We start from the raw sequence: 18,392 nt of genomic DNA on the forward strand, positions 1-18,392 counted from the left end.
GATTTTTGTTTCGAGGGTTGGCTGGGTTTGGGGGGAGTTTGGCCTCCCGCGAGCATGGGGATGAAATGTGACTAAGTGGCAGAAAATGCGCTTTCCCTTTCCCTCTCTTCTGCCTTCAGGTCACGGGAGTTGCGCAGCTTCTAAAAAAGCCTTTAAAAAAATTGCTTCCCAGGTCCCTTATGATCCACAGCACCTTCTCCCGCGGGGCTGGCTGCTTGAATTTGGGGCGCCAAGGCCTCCGCACTCGTTACTACCAGCCCTTTTGCAGCACTGCCTGGGCAGGTCGGGGGAGAAAATAGGAAAAGAATGTATGAGCCCAGCGGGCCCGTTGACTTAACCCCTGGGGGGGAGGAAGCTGTTGTTGGACTGAAGTCCCCCTAGCCCCCCACCCCCCCAGCCAGATCAATCCCCTGGGCATTCAGAGAAAGCGCCCAGGGGCCTCCCGTCCCCTCCGAAGCTGGTCATAAAGCCGACTTTTTATCATCCGAATTACTTAAATGCGCATTGATGGTGTTCGGTCCTTTCGCTTTTCCACGTGCACGTGACTCAGCCCGCCCCAGCTGCGCCCTGGGAGGTGACCCCGGGGCGGCAACTGACCCTGAGGTCTGCACCCTGGACCCAGGGGCGGCCCATCTAGGCAGCACACCCCCCACCCCCTTCCCAAGTTCCTACTTAGCTCCTTTTTAAAATTGTTCGGGTCTTTTCCTTCTTTTAAAAAAAAAAAAAAAAAATATATATATATATATATATATATATATTAAATTTAAAGGAATTTTTTTTTAAGTGTGTGAGACAGAGGCTGAATGGTAGAAACAGGCTGTTAAAAAAAGAAAATAATACGTGCCCATGACGCTCCCGGGAGCTAGGGAGCCTCGCCTGCCCGGCGACTAAGCTTGCGGTCGCCGAATTTCTAAGTAGAAGCGGACATGGAGCAGTAGGGATCTCCGCAGCTGAAAAGGCGCTATAGAAATTATTATGATTTTAATAAAATTGTGTCTCATTTAGGAGCGCGCTTTTGCCTTGCCTCTGTTGTCGGAGCCCGGGTTTGCCACTGCAAAGTCTGTAATCAGAGAAAAATACCAGCTTTGTTGAGGGTTGGAATATATCATTGGCTAATGTGTGTGGTTTTTTTCTTTCTTTTTTTAATAATGCTAAGCACTGGAATAATTAAAGAGTGAGAAATAACTCTTCTCTCCTCTCTCCTCTCCAGTCGGCATTGTCTTATTTGAGGGCGGAAAGCGCGCTTTTCGGCAAAGCTGGTTAGTTTAATGCGGCTTTTTTTCTCACCCGCCTTTCGCTCCGCTCCGGTCTGATTCGCAAATCCCCAAACTGGCACAAGCCGGGAAACTTGCGGCCGCTGTTCTTCTTCACGAGTTGGAGACAGCCCTCTTCTCTTCCCTCCCCCGCCTCTGGGCCCTGACCCACTGCCTGGTTTGCACTAGAGCGATTTTAAAAAGAAAGAAAGGAAGAAAGGAGCCGGGCTCTGGTACCCCGATGCCAGCCCAGCTGAGGGCGCGTTTCCCAGGCTGTGGGCTGGTGGAAGAGTCAAAGCTGGGTGTGGGGAAGCAGCAGCCTCACCGCCTGCTTCACACCTTCCCTCCCCAAGGAATCAAGTATTTCTAAAGGTCGCCGGCTCAGAGGGCTCAGATCCCTTGTCATATTTTAAATTAAGCTGAACAGTTTTTTCTTCCCAGCCCCATATGCAATAGGAAAAGAAAATGAGGTCCTGAAGAGCCCGCCTTGGCAACCCGGTTCGCTTGGTAGGGGAGAGAGCTGCCCACTTGGGCTGGGCCTGGCATCCAGCCCCAGGGCAGTGCCCATGCCACTGCCCACAGGGCCTGGATTTGGGGAGGAAGAGCAGGGTCCAGGGCTGGTGTGCATCCTGGAGAAATGTGGGAATTGGGAGAGGGGCTGTTTATCAGGCCTGCAGAGGTTTGCTGTGGACTGGTGGTAGGAGAGGTGGTTGCCTTGGGCCTTCTTTCCCCCAGGTGTGGGGTGGACCGCTTGGAAGGAAAAGGGGCCTCTGAAGTGCCTGGGAAAGACACAGCTCCTTGTGAGAAAGGAGAGGGAAAAGTAGGCAAAAAATGGGAGTAGGGGCTTGCACCCACAAGCACCGGGGGCTGTGTGGTGCCTGGAAGTTGCAAAGGGAGTTATTTCTTTGCATCAGGTGTTATAAATTAAATGTGTTCCTCTTTTATTTTCCTTGTTATTCGGTGCTTAGACTTTTCAGCGATCCCTTGCATTCGTCTTTTTACATAAGCAGAAACTTTTTTTTCCCCTCCTTGGAGAGATATTGTGGGAGGTATTTTGCCTTCAGTGCTTTCTCTTTCCTGATTTTTTTAAAATTTAATTTTAAAATTACAAAGTAAATTTAGTGCTAGTGAAAGTGAGAGGGGAGCCAGCTAGGGCTGGAGCCAGGGAAAGGGTAGGCAGACATAGGGTTTGGCCTCCCTTCCCTCAGCATTCTGGTCCCAGGAGCCCAGGACCCCAGGCTTAGCCACTGCCGTCTGCTCACTCTCTCTGCCCCCTTCTCTGGATACCACCCACTTCCTCTCACCTCCTTGCAGGACTCTTGTGGAGTGGGATGGGGGTAACTGCCCTGATGGGTTGCGTTCTCCCTTTGGGAACCCCTGGCTCTGCAGGGTCACTTTCCCCCATGACCTACATACTGAGTTCCCTCCTAGTCCCTGCTTGCAGGCAGAGCTAGAGCAGGGGCCCTTGCCCCCCTCAGTCACTAAGGCTGTTTGGCTTTCAGCTCCGTGGGTCCTGTTTGTCCCCCATACATGCCCTGCTAGTCTGCTAAACCCGCTGCACAGTTGGTTGCCCTGTTGATGGTATCAGAGTTGGGCAGGCACTGGGAGGGAGACAGGAGAGACGCTCACACTCTGTAGCAGTGAGGATGAGAGGGGCTTTTGTTCATACAATTTTATGGTCACACGAGTAGCACACTCTTGTTCTGTAACACGTATATGCACATATGTATTCACATTTGACGCTACAGGTGTGAGCAGGAGCTATTCCTAAAGCATATAAATTTTAAGAACGCTATAGCGTAAAAGTTTAAGGCCTGTTCAGCGGTACTGAAAATGTTTATTTCTTAATCTGGGTGGAGTTACATGGGTGTGTTCACTTTGTGAAAATGTATCCACTGGCATACTTACAATGCGTGCACTCTTTTTATACATGCCATGCTTCAGTTAAAAAGTTTATTAAAAAGAAACAAGGAGGCCCCAGCTTCGAAGGTAAAGAAAAGGCTATGCCTTACAAAATAATAATAATAATTTAAATAAAAAACGTGTTCCAGCTTGCTTTGCTCAGTCTTCCCCTCTAGGAATGGTGGGAGGGCTTGTAAAAATTGGTGGGATGATTAAAAAAAGCTCGCAGGCGTGTGGTCCGTGAGACTTCCTGACCCGTCCACATGTGTGGAGTGCCTGGAAACCGCCTGCAGACTTAGGTGTAGATGTAGGATTTTAACATTTTAGGACCAAAGGACAAGAAGTGGTAAGGAGTAAGTTACTTGCCAATTACGTTTTGCTGTCAACATCTGGAAAGTAAAATTGCAGCTGTTCTCCCTGCCCCCCCCCCCCCCCCCGATTGCCACCTCTTCTTTTTTTCTGCACACTTGAATTTTTTGTACACTTGCCATCTATACTTCAGTTTTCTGCACTGTTAAAACATTTTCGCGGCTCTGTCCAAATTGGGTTGTTGGGTTTGGGCTTTTTTTTTTTTTTTTTAAAGTATCTTATAGTCTGACAGTATAATTTTTGGAGCAATTTATTTGAGTGGGCCCATGAGCCATTGATAATCCCCTCCCTTTTCTTTCCCCTCTCTGCCTTCCTAAGCCAGAAGCGTGGGGGAGGACGCTCAGCTGCCCTTACCCAGCTCCCTCCTTTCGCCTCTGCTTCTCTGGGCAGGTACTGACAGCTTCGCCCTCCACGGCCCTTCTGCGGTGTTTTTGTTTTCTCTTCGCCCCCCAAAAATATTTGAACCAAAAAGCCTCTTTTTTTTTTCCTCCACCCACAGCAAACTGAAAGGGCTAGTGAACCGTGATTCAACAGAGCGAGGGCGCCTCTTTTCTTCCTTAGCATTAATTAACTCAAGTTCGTTAGGACGTTGGGTCTGTCGCCCACAGTTTTCTCTTGTGTGTGCTGAATCGGGTCATAGAGGGAGACTTCCCGTGCAAACAGTTTGTGTTGGAGCTGGAGGAGGCAAAGGGGGAGAGAGGGTGAGAAAGAAAGGGAGCCTGGGAGGGACTGAGTGCGGCCGAAGGGTGGGCACGGTCCGAGCTCCTCCAGGCACCCAAATGCCAGCCTCCAAAGAGCTCAGACACCAGGGAAATGAGAATTCTTGGGTTTCCTTGGCAATGATTCTGATAACAAAATAGTTGGGGGAGCAGTATATTTTGAGAGATTGAGAAATGTCCTCCCTCCAACTCCTAAAATTGTACATTTTGGGGGAGATGCTTGCCCTAACAAGGCGGCCCATAGCTCTGGGCACTGCCTGTTGCTGCAACAACTGCAAGAAAGAAGTTCCCTAAGGGCTGAGGGTGCTGGGAGTGCAGGCTGGGTTAGGAACAGGGGGGGGAGGCTAGGAGAAACTCTTCCTCTCCTCAGCCTCTTTTGCCCCATGGCTGGGGAAATAGAACAGGCAAAATATGGGGGTGTCTGGAAGGATTCTGATGGAGCTCTCGGAGAGGGGCTAGGAAGTCTGCCTTTTGGATTTCACCACTGTGAGATCCCTTGAACTCCCAAAGGAGGGGATTTGCTGCTGGGCCTAGGGCAAGTTTTCAGCATTTTGCCATTTGCTCTGGCCTTCTCTCTTGCCCTCCAGATATTTTCACAGTGAGCTGGGCACAGACTTCATGTTCTGGTTCTGCTTCCCTTGCCTTTTGTCAGTTTTTCAATTCTTCTTTAGATAAAGTTGTGAAGCTGGCATGTGGGGTTCTTCCCTCTTCCTGGGCCCTTGGCCACCGCGGAGTGACACTTTCCAGACTGACTACGTGGGTGAGGCTCTGCAATGTCCTTGCCCCTAGAAGCCCTTGCATGCTCTGCTGTGGAGGGTCCCACCCCCATGCAGCCCACCACCTGGAGGAAGGGACTCTGGCCTTCCTAGCTTTTTTTACTTGTATTTGGTGACACAAGGAAATATGAAGCTAAATAATGAATTAAAGACTAGGGGTTTTGTTTCCCATTCTCTGTAGAGGATGAGATGAAAGTAAACAATTTCCAGTTTCCCTAGGGAGAATTGATTGTCTCCCCCAATATCCCCATTCCTACCCTATTTTATTTGGTGCCAAGAGGGTTAGGGGAGATGTGTCTGGAGCAGGGGAGCGTTTGGAGCCAGAACGAGGCTGCCTGTTGGCCCGATCCCAGGCCACCGCTCCCGGTTTGTAGAAAGGAGGAGAAAAGGAAGGGAAAGGAGGTGGAGGGTTAACAGGAGAGAATGTGTGGCGTGGTTCTGAGGCAGGCCCCATCCTAGCCCCAGCACAGGAGTGTGGGGAAGATCCATTCAGCCAGTGTGAGTACCCTAGAAAGAAACCGGGTGGCACGGAGGAAAACAGGCCCAAGTCAGCCAAAAACCCGCTTTGTCCAAATTATCCGAGCCTCCTCGCAAAGAGCATTTTCCGGTTTTCATTCCTGGAGTCTCCAGACTCTTGGATGATTGTTCTGGCTGCAGAGCCCCTTCCCGCCTGCCCCCTAGAGAGGGGAGGCCCCACCCACCCAAAGAGAAGCAGTGCTGGCCCCTTCCCTTTGCTGCCCCGGTGCTGCCGCGTCCAATCTGCAGTTCCCTTCCCATCTCTGCCTGCAGGCAGGCCGCTGCCTTCTTGCGGCCTTCCATGTAGCAGCGATACGTGGGAATAGATGGGAGATGTTGGGCATATGAAGTCAGCTTCTTTTGGTTCAGACCAAGTCTGGATTATAAAATGCTAGCAAGTGGGCAAACTAATTGGAGATGTATTTGTGGCCTTTTTTGTTTCTTGCGTCTTTTCTCACCCAGCCTGCAGATATGCGGTAGTAAAATGGATACTGGAATATCTGGTAATTTCTATGTAACTTCTCAGTTATTTGCACTAACTGTGTATAATTATCCAAATCTGCATGGGCCTACGTATCCAGGGTTTGAAAGAATAAATCTGGGCCTTCAAGCCAGCAGGATGTAGACATATAGTGTTTTTGTTGTTGTTTTTAAGATAAAGAGACTTCTTAGCAGTGGCCCTGTCTTAAGAGTACAACTTCTTGTGCTTCTAGATGTTTTACTATTGGCAGGTGTGGGCTGATTGTGAAACTTGTCTCAGGCTGGGAAAATGATTTTCTTTCCTTGAAGAATTTTTAATACCGTATATGTGAAGGGGAGGTACTGTACATATTCTCCTATTTTCCTTCAAATCATCCACAAGCCTCACTTGACACGATGGTGTTTTGTGGAGTTTTTGAAAACCACACATTTTACTTTCTCACCAAAGAAGAGGTCATTTTTCCTTAGCTAGTTTTTTTTTTTTTTTTTTTTTGCCCCTTTCCCAGAGGTCTTTTCTGTCTTTTGTCCTTGCTATTTTTCCTCCTGTGCTCTGTTCTCTTTCCCTCCATCTTTGTCCTTCTCTCTCTTTGCAGTTTTGGGCCCAGCTTGGCACTCTCCACGTTTGGCTTTTTTCTCTCTTTCTTTCTCCTCCTCTCTATTTCTTTTTCTGTGGCCTGTTCAATCTTTTTAGGGGCACATTTCTCCTAGTGATAGCTGAAACTGGCATGGGAATTTATTTTAGAAATGTTTCAATGAAAACTGTTGCTGTTTTTTTACCTAATTCTGTGTATTTAACAATAAAAGAGAAAGGCTTTTCTTTCATAAAGACAGAAAAATTCCTTTCCGCACACCAAAAGCCCATGTGAATTTTAAAAGTCTTATGTTCGGCTTCTTGGTATTTTTCTCAAATGGGGAAAACACTTTTTCCACCAGTTTTTTCCTGCTTTTCCTTTATTTCTTCCCCTTGCTGTGTTTTAGTTTCCTTTTTGCTCACTCTTATTAGCATCACTGGCTTCCTTTCCCCTCGGTTGTTTTTTCTCTCATTTCCTTTCCCCCCTTCCTCTCTTCTCCTCCTTCCTGGCCTGCCTATCCTTCCATCCCCAGAACCCTTGCAGTTGTCAGTGACAGACCTGGAGAAGCCTAGTCTGAAGGGTTTTTGTCTCTGGCTCTGGTCCTCAGTGTAAGGTGTAAGGTGGTCTGATTTCCCGCCTGGGCAGGAGGGGAGAAGGGAAGGACGCTGGGACCGGGACAGGTAATCTTTCAACAGGAGCGTGGACTCTTTTAACAAAAGGGGGACAGTTCCCTTTCGTCTGGAGCTCCTGAGGGGCGTGTCTGGGCTGATGGCCACCAGTGGCATGCAGGAGCAGGGGGCTGAAGGGGGGTGTTTGAAGTGTTTCTAATGGAACCTGAGCAATTCTTCTCTGTATGTGCCCACAGAGGGAGAGAGAGAGAGAGAAAGACAGAGACCTTCTCCCCTCCCTTCCCGAGTATTGGGAATACTCTGGCTGCTCTTCCAGAAAGGCCTTCCCTCTGGGAGACAGCAGTCCCTGCAGGGAACAGGGTAAGGGGAGAGCTACCTGAGAATTCTCTGCCTACCTTCAAGGTTATGGCCACTCGCAGGAGAAGGACAATTGATGATTGTTCTCTCTTCCAGTTTCTCCCCAGGGAAGGGCCTGTTGCTCCTCCTGTTAAGAGAACCTTGAGGGAGGAATGGGGGGGGGGGGGACTCTGCATGGGTCCTTGAGGCTCCATCAAAATTTTCCTCTGTCCCTCCTTGGCCACTTCTCTGTCAAATCTTCTCCCACTCCATCGACCTTTGACCCATCCCTCCCTACAGGAGTGAATCATCTTTCTATACTCCGTCTCCCAGCTGTGAGACTGTTGCTTTCCCCACCCCCGACCCCAGTTGTACCACCAGACTCAGACTTAACCCATGTTGAGTATATCCTTTCCACCTGGCACTGTGGTCTGTGAAACAGAACATGCCAGGATTCTCCACGAGGCTCGTGTTGGCCATTTTCTGTTTGGTGTCTAATATTTAGGATAAATTAGAATACCAGAAAAACATTCCCATGCCAAATATAAACTCACTTGCTTTTATGGCTTTCTCTTGACTTTAGAAAGTGAAATTGCTTCCTCAAGGTGGAGAGGCAGGGTTTGGTACCTTATATCGCTAAGCTAACATCTTTGGCTGATTGGACGGAAGCTGGTTATTAACATGATGTGAATTATTGAACACCACCCTAAGAGGCCTGCCCCTGATGGCACCTGCCTCCTGCACCCTCACCTCTAAATGTTTCTCAGCAATAAGCTCACTTCACTTGAGATGGACCACTCAGAACACGGACCAGAGCAGGGTCTCAGGTGCTGGGCAGCACCTCTCCCATTGTCAGGGTTCAGCGCCAGCCCAGTGCTTCATGTTTTGTTCTGGCACACACCAGGCGCTTTTCTGGGAACATAAAGACTGTGGAGCACGGAGTTCAGATGGGGAAGAAAGGGGCAGGAGTGAGCAGTGACCTTTTTTCCTTTGCCAGCTGAGGGCTGAGCTTTGCTTGGAGAGAAGGCAGGCTGTAGGGACAGTTCTGAGCCAGGGGGATCAGATCACTCTCTCCCTGTGTGTTCAGGTCCTTCCTCCTTTACTTTGCCTTTCCCTTCATTAGTGTTTCCTCCTTGCTGCTTTTAGAAGACCGAAGTCATGGCTGCTCCTTAGCCCTTACTGGAGAGACCCCAGTGGAGGTGGGACTCCCCCTCTCCAGTGCTTGCCCTCCTTGCCTACTGGGAGGAAGACTCCACGGTGGGAAAACAGGAGCAGGGTCTCCCCAGTGGGTCTCGTCTCTGTGACTTGATTTCCCCGAGGTGCCCCCACTTTTCCTAATAGAGCCCTTTGCTTTCTGTTTTGTTGTGTGTCCTTTCTTAGCTCTTTCCTTTTCATTTGGGTTTCTCATTTTATGCCTTTGCACCTTGCATTGTGTAGTTTGGGCCCTTTAGTCTGAATTGATTTGAGGAACAGGTAAGAAAACTAAATGGGATCAAGTGGAGAGGGCAAATCTGGAGAAAGTGAAGAATTAAACATCTTGTGGGGGAAGTGTTGGTAAGATTCAGTGCCTCTGTTTGGAGGTAGTGTCCATCTTTCTGCCTTTGTCACTTCTCCCTAGGGCTGGTGGTTGTGTTTATGGCTGCGTGTAGTGCTTGTCAGAGGAGTGCTGTGACAGGAGGCTATTTTAATAAACTGTTGCAGTTTCACGAGCCGAGCTGCAGTGCGTTGGCATCCCTCGTCACTGCTAATGGAGCGTGCGTGGCTGGGTGTGGGCCGGGAGGCGGCCAAGCTCATGGGGGCTGGGGAGAAGAGGGGGAAGGCTGGGGTGCTGGGCTCCCCTCCCTTGTCTGGGAGTGCTCCTGCAGCCAGACCTGGGGGATGGAGGGTAGCTGAACATTGGGCGCTGGGTCTCTGCCCTGGAAGTGCTACTGGCATGGACACTTTCCGAGTTCTCTTTCTTCTTTCTATTCATAGCACCGCAGGCTCACATGTGTATGGCCCAGGAGAAAAACTTCCGCTCGCCCCTGTGTGCTCCATAAATAATAATAAAAAGGAAAGAAATAGAACCAGAAAAAGAGAGAGTATGCGGGCCTAAGAGAGAGACTGAAACCAAAACACAGAGAGAAGGCGCAGCTGCTTTCCCCAAGGCCTTCTGGGGCTCCCGCCCGCCAGCCCGCCCCGCCAGCCCGCCCCGAGTCAGGCCTTTATTTATTTATTTTTCTGGCTTAAAAAAAAAAATTTTTTTTTTTTTGCGTCTTCCACAATCCCAGTCCCCCCACCCCCCCAACCCCAAATTTGCTGGGTGGCTGCTGCCAAATGGACCCAAGAGGGAGCCTGGAATGAAAAATTCATAACTGCTGGACTTTGCTTGTTCATTAGAGGTGAACTTGTCGATTGGGCAAATTGTTTTTGGTCTCCAACTGCCGGGGGCTCTCCCCACCCTCTGGCTCGCCTGCCTGGTTCCCTCCTCCCCTTGGACGCAGCCATTGGCTGCTCGCAGAAGTCTCTTTGCCAAATAGGTGGATCCTTTTCTCGCTCTCTCTCTTTCTCTCCCTCTCTCTCTCCTTCTCTCTCTCTCCCCCTTTTTCTCTCTCTTTCTCTTCCCCCCATTTTTACTGGCTTGGCACAAGCAAATGGATGGGGATTGAGCATGAAAGGGGAGAGAGAGAGGGAGTTTGAGAGAGAGAAAAGGAGCAAAAAATCCCCCAAACCCAACCAGCGCGCGCACACACATGCACACTCACACACGCACACTTACGCGTACACTCACACACGCCTCATCCCATCCACGTCCTCCCTCGATCCTCGATCTCTCCCTCCCTCCTTCTTTCTCCCCTCCCTCCCTCACTCCCTCTCTCTTTTGCACGAGTCTGCCAGCAACGGTCTGCAGCCGGTCAGAACTCGTCCTCTTCCCCGGGAATCTGCGAGCTCCCCCTTTTCCTCCGATCAGGCGGAGGGAGGCAGCTCGAAGTTTATACCCCTGTGCTGCTGCCAAAGCCGAAAGCCTTTTTCTTCAGCTGCCGCTTTTTCCCTCCTGGTTTTTGTTTTTGTTTTTGTTTTGCACGGGGATGGGGTGTGGGGTGGGGGGTGCATTGCTGGGGTAGGGGGAAGACAGTGGGAGGTTGATTTTGATTTTTGAATTTTGCATATTTTTGTTTTCTTTTAAACTGGAAGAGGATGCACAGGGGAAGAAATTGAAAAAAATTTTTGTGTTGGCTTTTGTTTACCTGGCGTGTGTGGCAACCAGCTTGCTCCCTCTCTCTGCTTGCTATTCCTGACCTTTCTTTCTTTTTGCTCCTTTTCAAAAAAAAATATTAATTTCCCCCTCTGTGCAATGGAGCGTTGGGGGCGGAGGGGGAAGGGTTTGAGAATCCACCCAAGCCCAGCCCCTTTTCCCCAGAACACCAATAATAACCCCCTTTAAAACATTTACCTTCCTTCTCTGCTCCTCCTCCTCCCCCCTCCCCCACCCGCCCCCAACTCACAACTCTGTTGAGTCCAGAATCTCAGAATCGGGCGTTGGGCTTTGCCGGGTGCTTCAGATCAATGGTAATTATTTAATTTTTTCCAGTTTTATTTTTGTAAACAGAAATCAATTATTATTTAAACTGCAAACAAGCAAAAAAAAAAAAAAGAAAGAAAAGAAAAAGAAAGAAAGAAAGAAAGAAAGAAAACAAAACCGAGAGCCCAGCCCTCTGTCACCTGACTGAGTGGGAAAGAGGGTGAAGGGGTCGTGGGAGGCTGGGGTAGGGGCCACAAGACGACCCATGTAGCTTTTAACCTTAATGTGGCCGAGACACCCACCTTATTTGTGTTAAACAGAAGTGTTTTGTTCATTATTACTGTGATTAACATTAGTATCAGTGTCGATAACAAAGCTGAAATCACATATTTAGGATTTAGATCTGATGAAAAAATGCCTGGGTGGATGTTCCAACGGGATCATGAGAAAAGAAAATGAAAACAGCCTGGGGAGAGGGAAGCCAGATCTGTTTCCTCGCTTGCTCGCTGGTGGATGTCATTTTCTCTCTTCTTGGGGGTGGCCAAAATTCGACTGGTGTTCGGGACGCGAGGCGGCCCCCTCATGCCCCGCGTGTGCATCCACGGGCGTCTATGCAGATGGACACCGCACCGGGGCGAGCTGACACGAGTTCACGACTGCGATAGAACATGGAGATGTCATGGGCGCGACAGAGCCTGGCGGGGATACCAGCAGCGTGTGTGTGTGGACAGCAACGTTGTCTGTGCGCGCGTGTGTGTGAGTGAGTGAGGGAGAGAGAGAAAATAGGTGTGTGCCTGGGTTCCTGGTGCCTCTATCTGGCTGTGGAAGCTGAGATGGGAGCAAGTGGCTGGCCAGGCTGGTGGTGGCTTTGGACCACACTTTTGTAGAACAATCGCAAGAGAAAATTGTTGGGGGGAGGGAGGAGGAGGAGAAGGCGGTTTTCCTTGTGCTCCCCTTCTAACGTTGCTTTTCTCCTTCTCTCTTTTCCTCCTCATCTCGTGTCTTTCCCTCCTCCTGGTCTTCCTCGCCCCGCATGCTCCCGGCTTGCCGACTGCAGGATGAGTTCCACCCGTTCATCGAGGCGCTGCTGCCTCACGTCCGAGCCTTCTCCTACACCTGGTTCAACCTGCAGGCACGGAAGCGCAAGTACTTCAAGAAGCACGAGAAGCGGATGTCAAAGGACGAGGAACGGGCGGTGAAGGATGAGCTGCTGGGCGAGAAGCCTGAGATTAAGCAGAAGTGGGCATCCCGGCTGCTGGCCAAGCTGCGCAAAGACATCCGGCCCGAATTCCGCGAGGACTTTGTGCTGACCATCACAGGCAAGAAGCCCCCGTGCTGCGTGCTCTCGAACCCCGACCAGAAGGGCAAGATCCGGCGGATTGACTGCCTGCGCCAGGCCGACAAGGTGTGGCGGCTGGACCTGGTCATGGTGATTTTGTTTAAGGGGATCCCCCTGGAAAGTACTGATGGGGAGCGGCTCTACAAGTCGCCCCAGTGCTCAAATCCCGGCCTATGCGTCCAGCCACATCACATTGGAGTCACAATCAAAGAACTGGATCTTTATCTGGCTTACTTTGTCCACACTCCGGGTAGGTCACTCTCAACCTTTTTTCCTCCCATTTTATTTCACTTGCTGGCATTTGTTATGTTTATTGTTTCTCTTATTTCCAAACAATAACATGCCAGGAGCCTAACTAGTGCACCCATCCTGCCCGGGGCCTGCATCCCATTCAATGTGCCCCTTTCTCTTCTTCTGTGTTCTCCCAGACTCTATTCTTCCTCTTCTGCTCCCTTGCCATGTTACTGACTTTGTATATCTACATCTTTGGAGGACTCATCTGATCAGAAAGGCACTGTGGGTTTTAGGACTGGAGCCAGGATGCCCCCAGAATTATCCATGATGGTGAGAGTTTGAGCTGAACAACAACAAAATCAATCATTGCTCTTATTTAAAATGAGTCAGAAGAAGTATTGGAGAGCAGGTGCCTGCTTTCCGGCGGCTTCACCTCAAGTCCCAGGAAAAGCCGGATTTGGCACAAGCCGGGTGGACAGCAGTTCGGTGGAGAGAGGGGGGCATGTGAAACTCCCAGATATCAGGCTGAATGAATAGAAGAGAGGAGAGAAGGCAGCAGTGGGAAGGTTCTTGGGCCCAGATGCCCAGGTGGGAGCTGTTTTGGCTGGGATTTGGCTGTTGGAGAGTATAAAGGTAATTTGATTTCACAGAGAGTGAAAAGGAGTCTGAGATGCCATGAGCTCTCCCCCTTTACCTTGTTTCAGCTGAAGTGATGAGGCCCCAGGATGTATGGCAGGAGCCTGTCACCTCTGCTTGGGGGCAGAGTGGCTTCCCAGGGCTGAGGCCTGGCAGGGAGCAGCGTTGCTGTGGAAGTGGTCTTCAGCAAACAAACAAACACACTGTGCAAAATCTCCTTTCCTTTTGTGTTCCACGTAGTTCCAGTTCTCTTCTTTGCTTTTCCAGTTTTACCTAGCATTTTGGGTCAGGGTGGTTTAGTTCTCCTCCTCCAGTCCTTTTTTTTTTTTCTTTTTTCTTTTATTCCCCTTCCCTCACCCTTTCCCTTTTTATAATTTCTTTCCGCTTTTGTTTTCTTACAAATTGAAACAGAGATGGCTGGTTAATTTTTAGCCTCCACTCAGCTACGCCCAATTTACTGCCGCCTTTGAAACCTAAACGGGCGGCACTCTGTGATTAAGCAAGGCAGAAGTGTGTTTACATTATGCCCAACCGACTTGTAATGAGAGGGCTACCCAACCTTTCTCTGTGTGTGTGTATGTGTGTGTGTGTGTGTGTGTGTGTGTGTTTCCTTTCCACCATTCCAGTATTTTTTTCCCCTCATTTCCCTTCTTCCTCTCTTTATGCGAATGTGAGAGAATGTGGCTTAACTTCAGCTCTTGCAAATGTTCTTTCCCGCGAGTGCGTGCCGTATGTCCCTGTGCCTTCCTTCCTGTTCATTCACAAAAAAAGAAAAGCAACTCTCAACTGCGGTGGTCATCTCCTTGCCTATTTGGGAAGTTGTGAGGAATGATATACCCGGATCCAGAAATAAAATTCGGGGTGGGGGGAACTTTCAGCACTGTGTCAGGATGGGAGTGAGCACTGAGAGTTTATATGCTGGAGAACTCTGGGGAGGAAAAGGTGATATTTGAGGTCTCTCTTGTTCATTCTCTTATTCTGAGAGCTGGCTTTGGTAACTGGTTGGAGGCAGTGGATAGTGCTCCCTCCCTCCACCTGCCTGCTCTAGGCCCTGTGTGACCATCACAACCCTTCCTATAGAAGGGACAATTGCCAGTCCTTCCCCTTCCCTTCAGCTTGATTTTTTTTTCATCTTTTTTTTTGGAAAAGAGACTAACGGGAGAAAAAAAAGTTATCCCTCATTATCTACATAGCAAGCCAGAGTGGGATGGGTGTGTGTCTGGGGGTGTTGGAGGTGGCTGGTGACTTGGGGGAGGCCTGGAGCTCATGTCCTCCGCAAGGGGATTCTGCACCTTCTGATCTCGGGACCAGGGACCCAAGAGCATCTAAGATGAAAATCAACACTTGTCTTTCTCCTAAGCTGGCTTCCTCCTAAGCTGTTCTCTAGCTGGGTCCTTGTAGCTGAGCTGTTTCCCTGGCCTCTTTTATTTTAGGCCAGACTCTTGATTGCTTCCAGCATGGTGCTAACGGAGGAGGAGGTATGTGTGATGAAGGATGCCATTTCTTGGCCAGCCCAGAACAGCTCTGTCCAGGTTGAGGCTGAGTCTCCTCAACAAAAGCTGAGTAGAGAATTGAGGATATATTATCTATAATGCAGGCCCCAGACTCCAGATAGTTTCCACGAAGATAGAATTTTTCTTGCTGGAATTGTTTTAATTTGAGCGTGCCTTCCTGAAGGGAGTTGCGGCCAGTTGGTGCGTCCTGGTCCACCAGTGGGCCTTGTCACTTGTTCCTCCTTGGAGTTGGGTCAGTGGTCTTGAGACAGCACAGAGTGGGCAAGGCTTCCTCCCCAAGCTGCCCTAGTGTGCTAGAAAATGTCTTCTACTGTGGCTGAGCCACCAAATGGTGTCAATTGCCAGCACCACCTTCTCCGTGCCCTTGCCTGCTGGGTACATGCAGCAAAGCCGCCCCTTCCTCCTTCTGCCCAGGATGATAAACTAGGGGCAGGGGCTGGTTGGCAAGGGCTCAGACAAGAGTAGCTTAGGACTCTGAAAGCAGTGGTTTTTTTCTTCCCTTCAAACTGGGCTGCAGATCCAGAATTGGGCTGAGCTGGTGGTGCTGGATTTGGTGACAGTAAACTTGACATGGTGGCAAGGGTAGGGGGTGTAGCTTCACTCTTAGGTGCCATTGTCACCCCTGACCCTCGTGGGCCCTTGTTATACCCCAGACGAAACTTTAAGAGATGATATGGTTGAGAGGGAATAAAGGACATTTGTGTGGCATTGCGAGCTCCACTCCCAGAATAGGAGGTCCACCAGGCTGCTGTGAGGCTGGCCTTCCTGCTGGGAAGGAGTCTCACTCTGTGTCTGTCTGTGCTCAGGAGGGGAGGTTGAGGCAGAGCAGTGTCAGAGAGTGTTGCCACGGGGAGGAGGAAGTCCATGTCTTGGTGATGTCTTCCCATCCAAAGGGGGTGTCCCAGAGTGGGTGGCTGGGGATGGGGAAAGTGGGGGACAGGAGGCCTCTGCTTGCATGGGGAAGGATAGCCCAGCTCAGCTAGACTATCTCAAAGCTTTTGCAGTGTTCCGAATGTGAACCGGCGCCTTCAGATCTTCCCTAGCACTTAGGCCTCGGTCCTAGGAAAGAAAAAAAGGAATCTGAAACTAATAAAATGCTTGACTGAATGGAACTGTCAGCTTCTCCCTATCAGATCTCTCCAGTGAGCCCTCAGTGGAGGCCCACGAAGTCCAGGTATTCATTGGTGGCTTTTTTCTTTATCTTGGCTCTTTCATGATGGAGTTTCACACATAGAGGGAACCCCTGTGTCCCCATCACCAATGCCAACAGTCACTGACTCACAGAGAGTCTCGATTCATCCTTTGCCCCCACCACCCGCCCACGCTTGGTTATTTAGAAGAAAATCCAGGCATCATAAGCTTTTCATCTGTAAACATTTCTGTACACATCTCTAAAGATAAGGACTCTTGAAAAACTGAACCACAATACCACTATCACACCTATAAAAAAGTCAGCTATTTCTTTAGTATCATCAAATACCTAGTTAGTGTTCACATTTTCCTAATTATTGCCTAATTGTTGTTTATAGTTTGCCTGAATCAGGATCCAGATACAGTCGTCCATGCACTGCAGTGGGTTGTTCTGTTTCTCAAGACTTGTAGTCACTAGGTGATCCTTTTTCTCCTCTTCTTCTTCCTCCTCAGTCTTGATTTCTTTTTTGGCAGTTTTTGTTGTTGTTGAAGGAACCAGGTCATTTGTCCTGTAGGGTTTCCCCATCTGGACTCCGCAGGCTGCACTGTCCGGAGTGGTTCATTGTGCTGCTCTGAGAGGAGATTCTGCCTTGCTTCCAGGTCCTGGGAAGGCTGAGCTCAGCCTTACTTGTCACAGGAAATAGGTTAGCACCTGAGGATTTGTCTAAGTGAACTTATTCGTGTGAGGTTGCCTTTCTTGGGTGCAAGAACTTCCTGGTTTTAGCTCCCTGCTTCAGGACTTGGGGCTTGGGGCTTTGCAGTGAGCACTGGTTTTCCACATCCTTGCCATCCTGTTTGAGGGAGGGCTCCTCGTTCACGTCCTTCCTTGGTGGTGGAGGGCATCTCTCAGCCATGTTCACCTTGCCAATATGTGGCTGGTGCCAGAGATATCCTGGGCATCCCAGCCTTTGTTGGACGCCCAGCCCATCTGGTGACTCTGGTGCGAGTGTGTAGGAGGGCCACAGGAGTGCCAGCCACCCTCTCAGAGTCCACCCTACCCATGCCACCTCACCCATAGCCTCCTTTTTAAGGCCCAGAAATGCTACTGCTCTGCATCTTTGAGGCAGCGCCATCTGGTGCCAGGGCTTAAAAGAATGTAGAGCCCAGGAACCAGATTTGTAAATTTAGCGAGATCTATGGATTATCTTTTGACCCAATGGAGGGTCCCCTTTAGAACATTCCAGAAGAGATGTCACATTGCTCAAAGATCAGCTTTGGTTGTTGTAAAATTATTTCATTTCATCCAGCTCAGGGAATGGTTCAAGGAATTAAACCAGCTAATATGTAAAGGTACTCGCACACAGCAGGCAAGCAGTGGATGTCAGCTGCTACGATTACGCTTGGTATGATTTAGTGAGCCTGTCTCCTCATCTTTACCTGTTGGTCTTGTTTCTGTTTTAAGGGATGACCCAGGTGAAAGCTGATTTTCCTGTAACACGGCAGCCTTTCCAACACTGAAGGCAGCTGTTGCGTCTCTCATCCACCTCTCTCCCCAGGAGGCTGTCTCCTCTCTAGCCTGCCACCAGTCCCTCCTGCCTCCTGCATTTGACATAGCTCCTATTGCCCTTGCCATTTTGGTCACCACCCCTGGAGGCCCTCTGGTTTGTCCCGGTCCTTCTTAAACTGGAGGGCTTGGAATTGAACACAGAAACTCCAAGCTTGATTGGATTGCAATCCCAGCTGACCGTGGTTGCTGCATAATTTTCAGGGCCTTCTAGATACGTAATTTGCAGGCCCAGTGTAAAGTGAAAACATGGGGCTCCTTGATCAAAACGACTGGGAATTGTGATACAACAACAGAGCGTTAAACCAAGCACAGAGGCCTGTGTGACCATGCAGGCTATACGCCTGTGAAGCTGGCCCAGGCTGCCTCAGCTCTGGATGTCCTGTAACTATTCATGCGACTCAGGGTGCCTGGCTCTGGGTGGCATGGAAGGATGGTGGGGCTCAGGCTGACCTCAGAGGGCACATGACCCCAAAGAGGAGAGCAGAAATGCCCAGATCCAAACCTTGGCCTTGGTGTTATTCTCAGACTCCCTTGACCACCTGCTCCCTTTGGTCCCTTTTGTTCATAGTACTGCCCACCCAACCAGTCAGGAGCTCCCATTGCCTATGATGTGCAGAGGGTCTTGGTAGAGTACTCACTCTGTTAGCTGAATTGGGGGCTGTAGCACAAGGGAAAAAAAAGAATCACCCTTGTCTGAGCTTGAGCTGACAGAGTGCGGACTGGGAATGAGCAGCAGGGACCTGGCTGCCTGGGCCCATAATTACGGGCATGGCGACCAGTTGTGTTCCATCACTGACCCAAAGAGCAAACAGGGCCACTCTGCAGCAGGAAGGCTGGGGTTCAGACGTGCAGAAGGACATCCTGAGAACTTGTTACTCTTTGGCACTGCCCAAAGGATGGTAGAATTTCCTTTACCT

At 49.8% G+C, this 18,392-nt stretch overlaps 1 protein-coding gene across 6 annotated transcripts in view; it reads left to right on the top strand.

The window, feature by feature from the left end:
* Positions 1-18,392, top strand: part of NFIX (nuclear factor I X) — a 97,209-nt gene that overhangs the window by 15,871 nt on the left and 62,946 nt on the right. For 4 of the 6 annotated variants that reach the window (XM_063112712.1, XM_063112715.1, XM_063112714.1 and 1 more), the window contains exon 2: positions 12,112-12,643. In XM_063112712.1, coding sequence (XP_062968782.1) covers positions 12,112-12,643 — 532 coding nt within the window. Of the gene's footprint in view, positions 1-10,674; positions 11,102-11,748; positions 11,772-12,111; positions 12,644-18,392 lie in introns of those variants that run through there. The other 2 variants (XM_063112713.1, XM_063112717.1) reach the window with 2 other exon arrangements.

Source organism: Cynocephalus volans, chromosome 10 (genome assembly GCF_027409185.1).
Source record: "Cynocephalus volans isolate mCynVol1 chromosome 10, mCynVol1.pri, whole genome shotgun sequence".
In the NCBI taxonomy this organism is placed as follows: domain Eukaryota; kingdom Metazoa; phylum Chordata; class Mammalia; order Dermoptera; family Cynocephalidae; genus Cynocephalus; species Cynocephalus volans.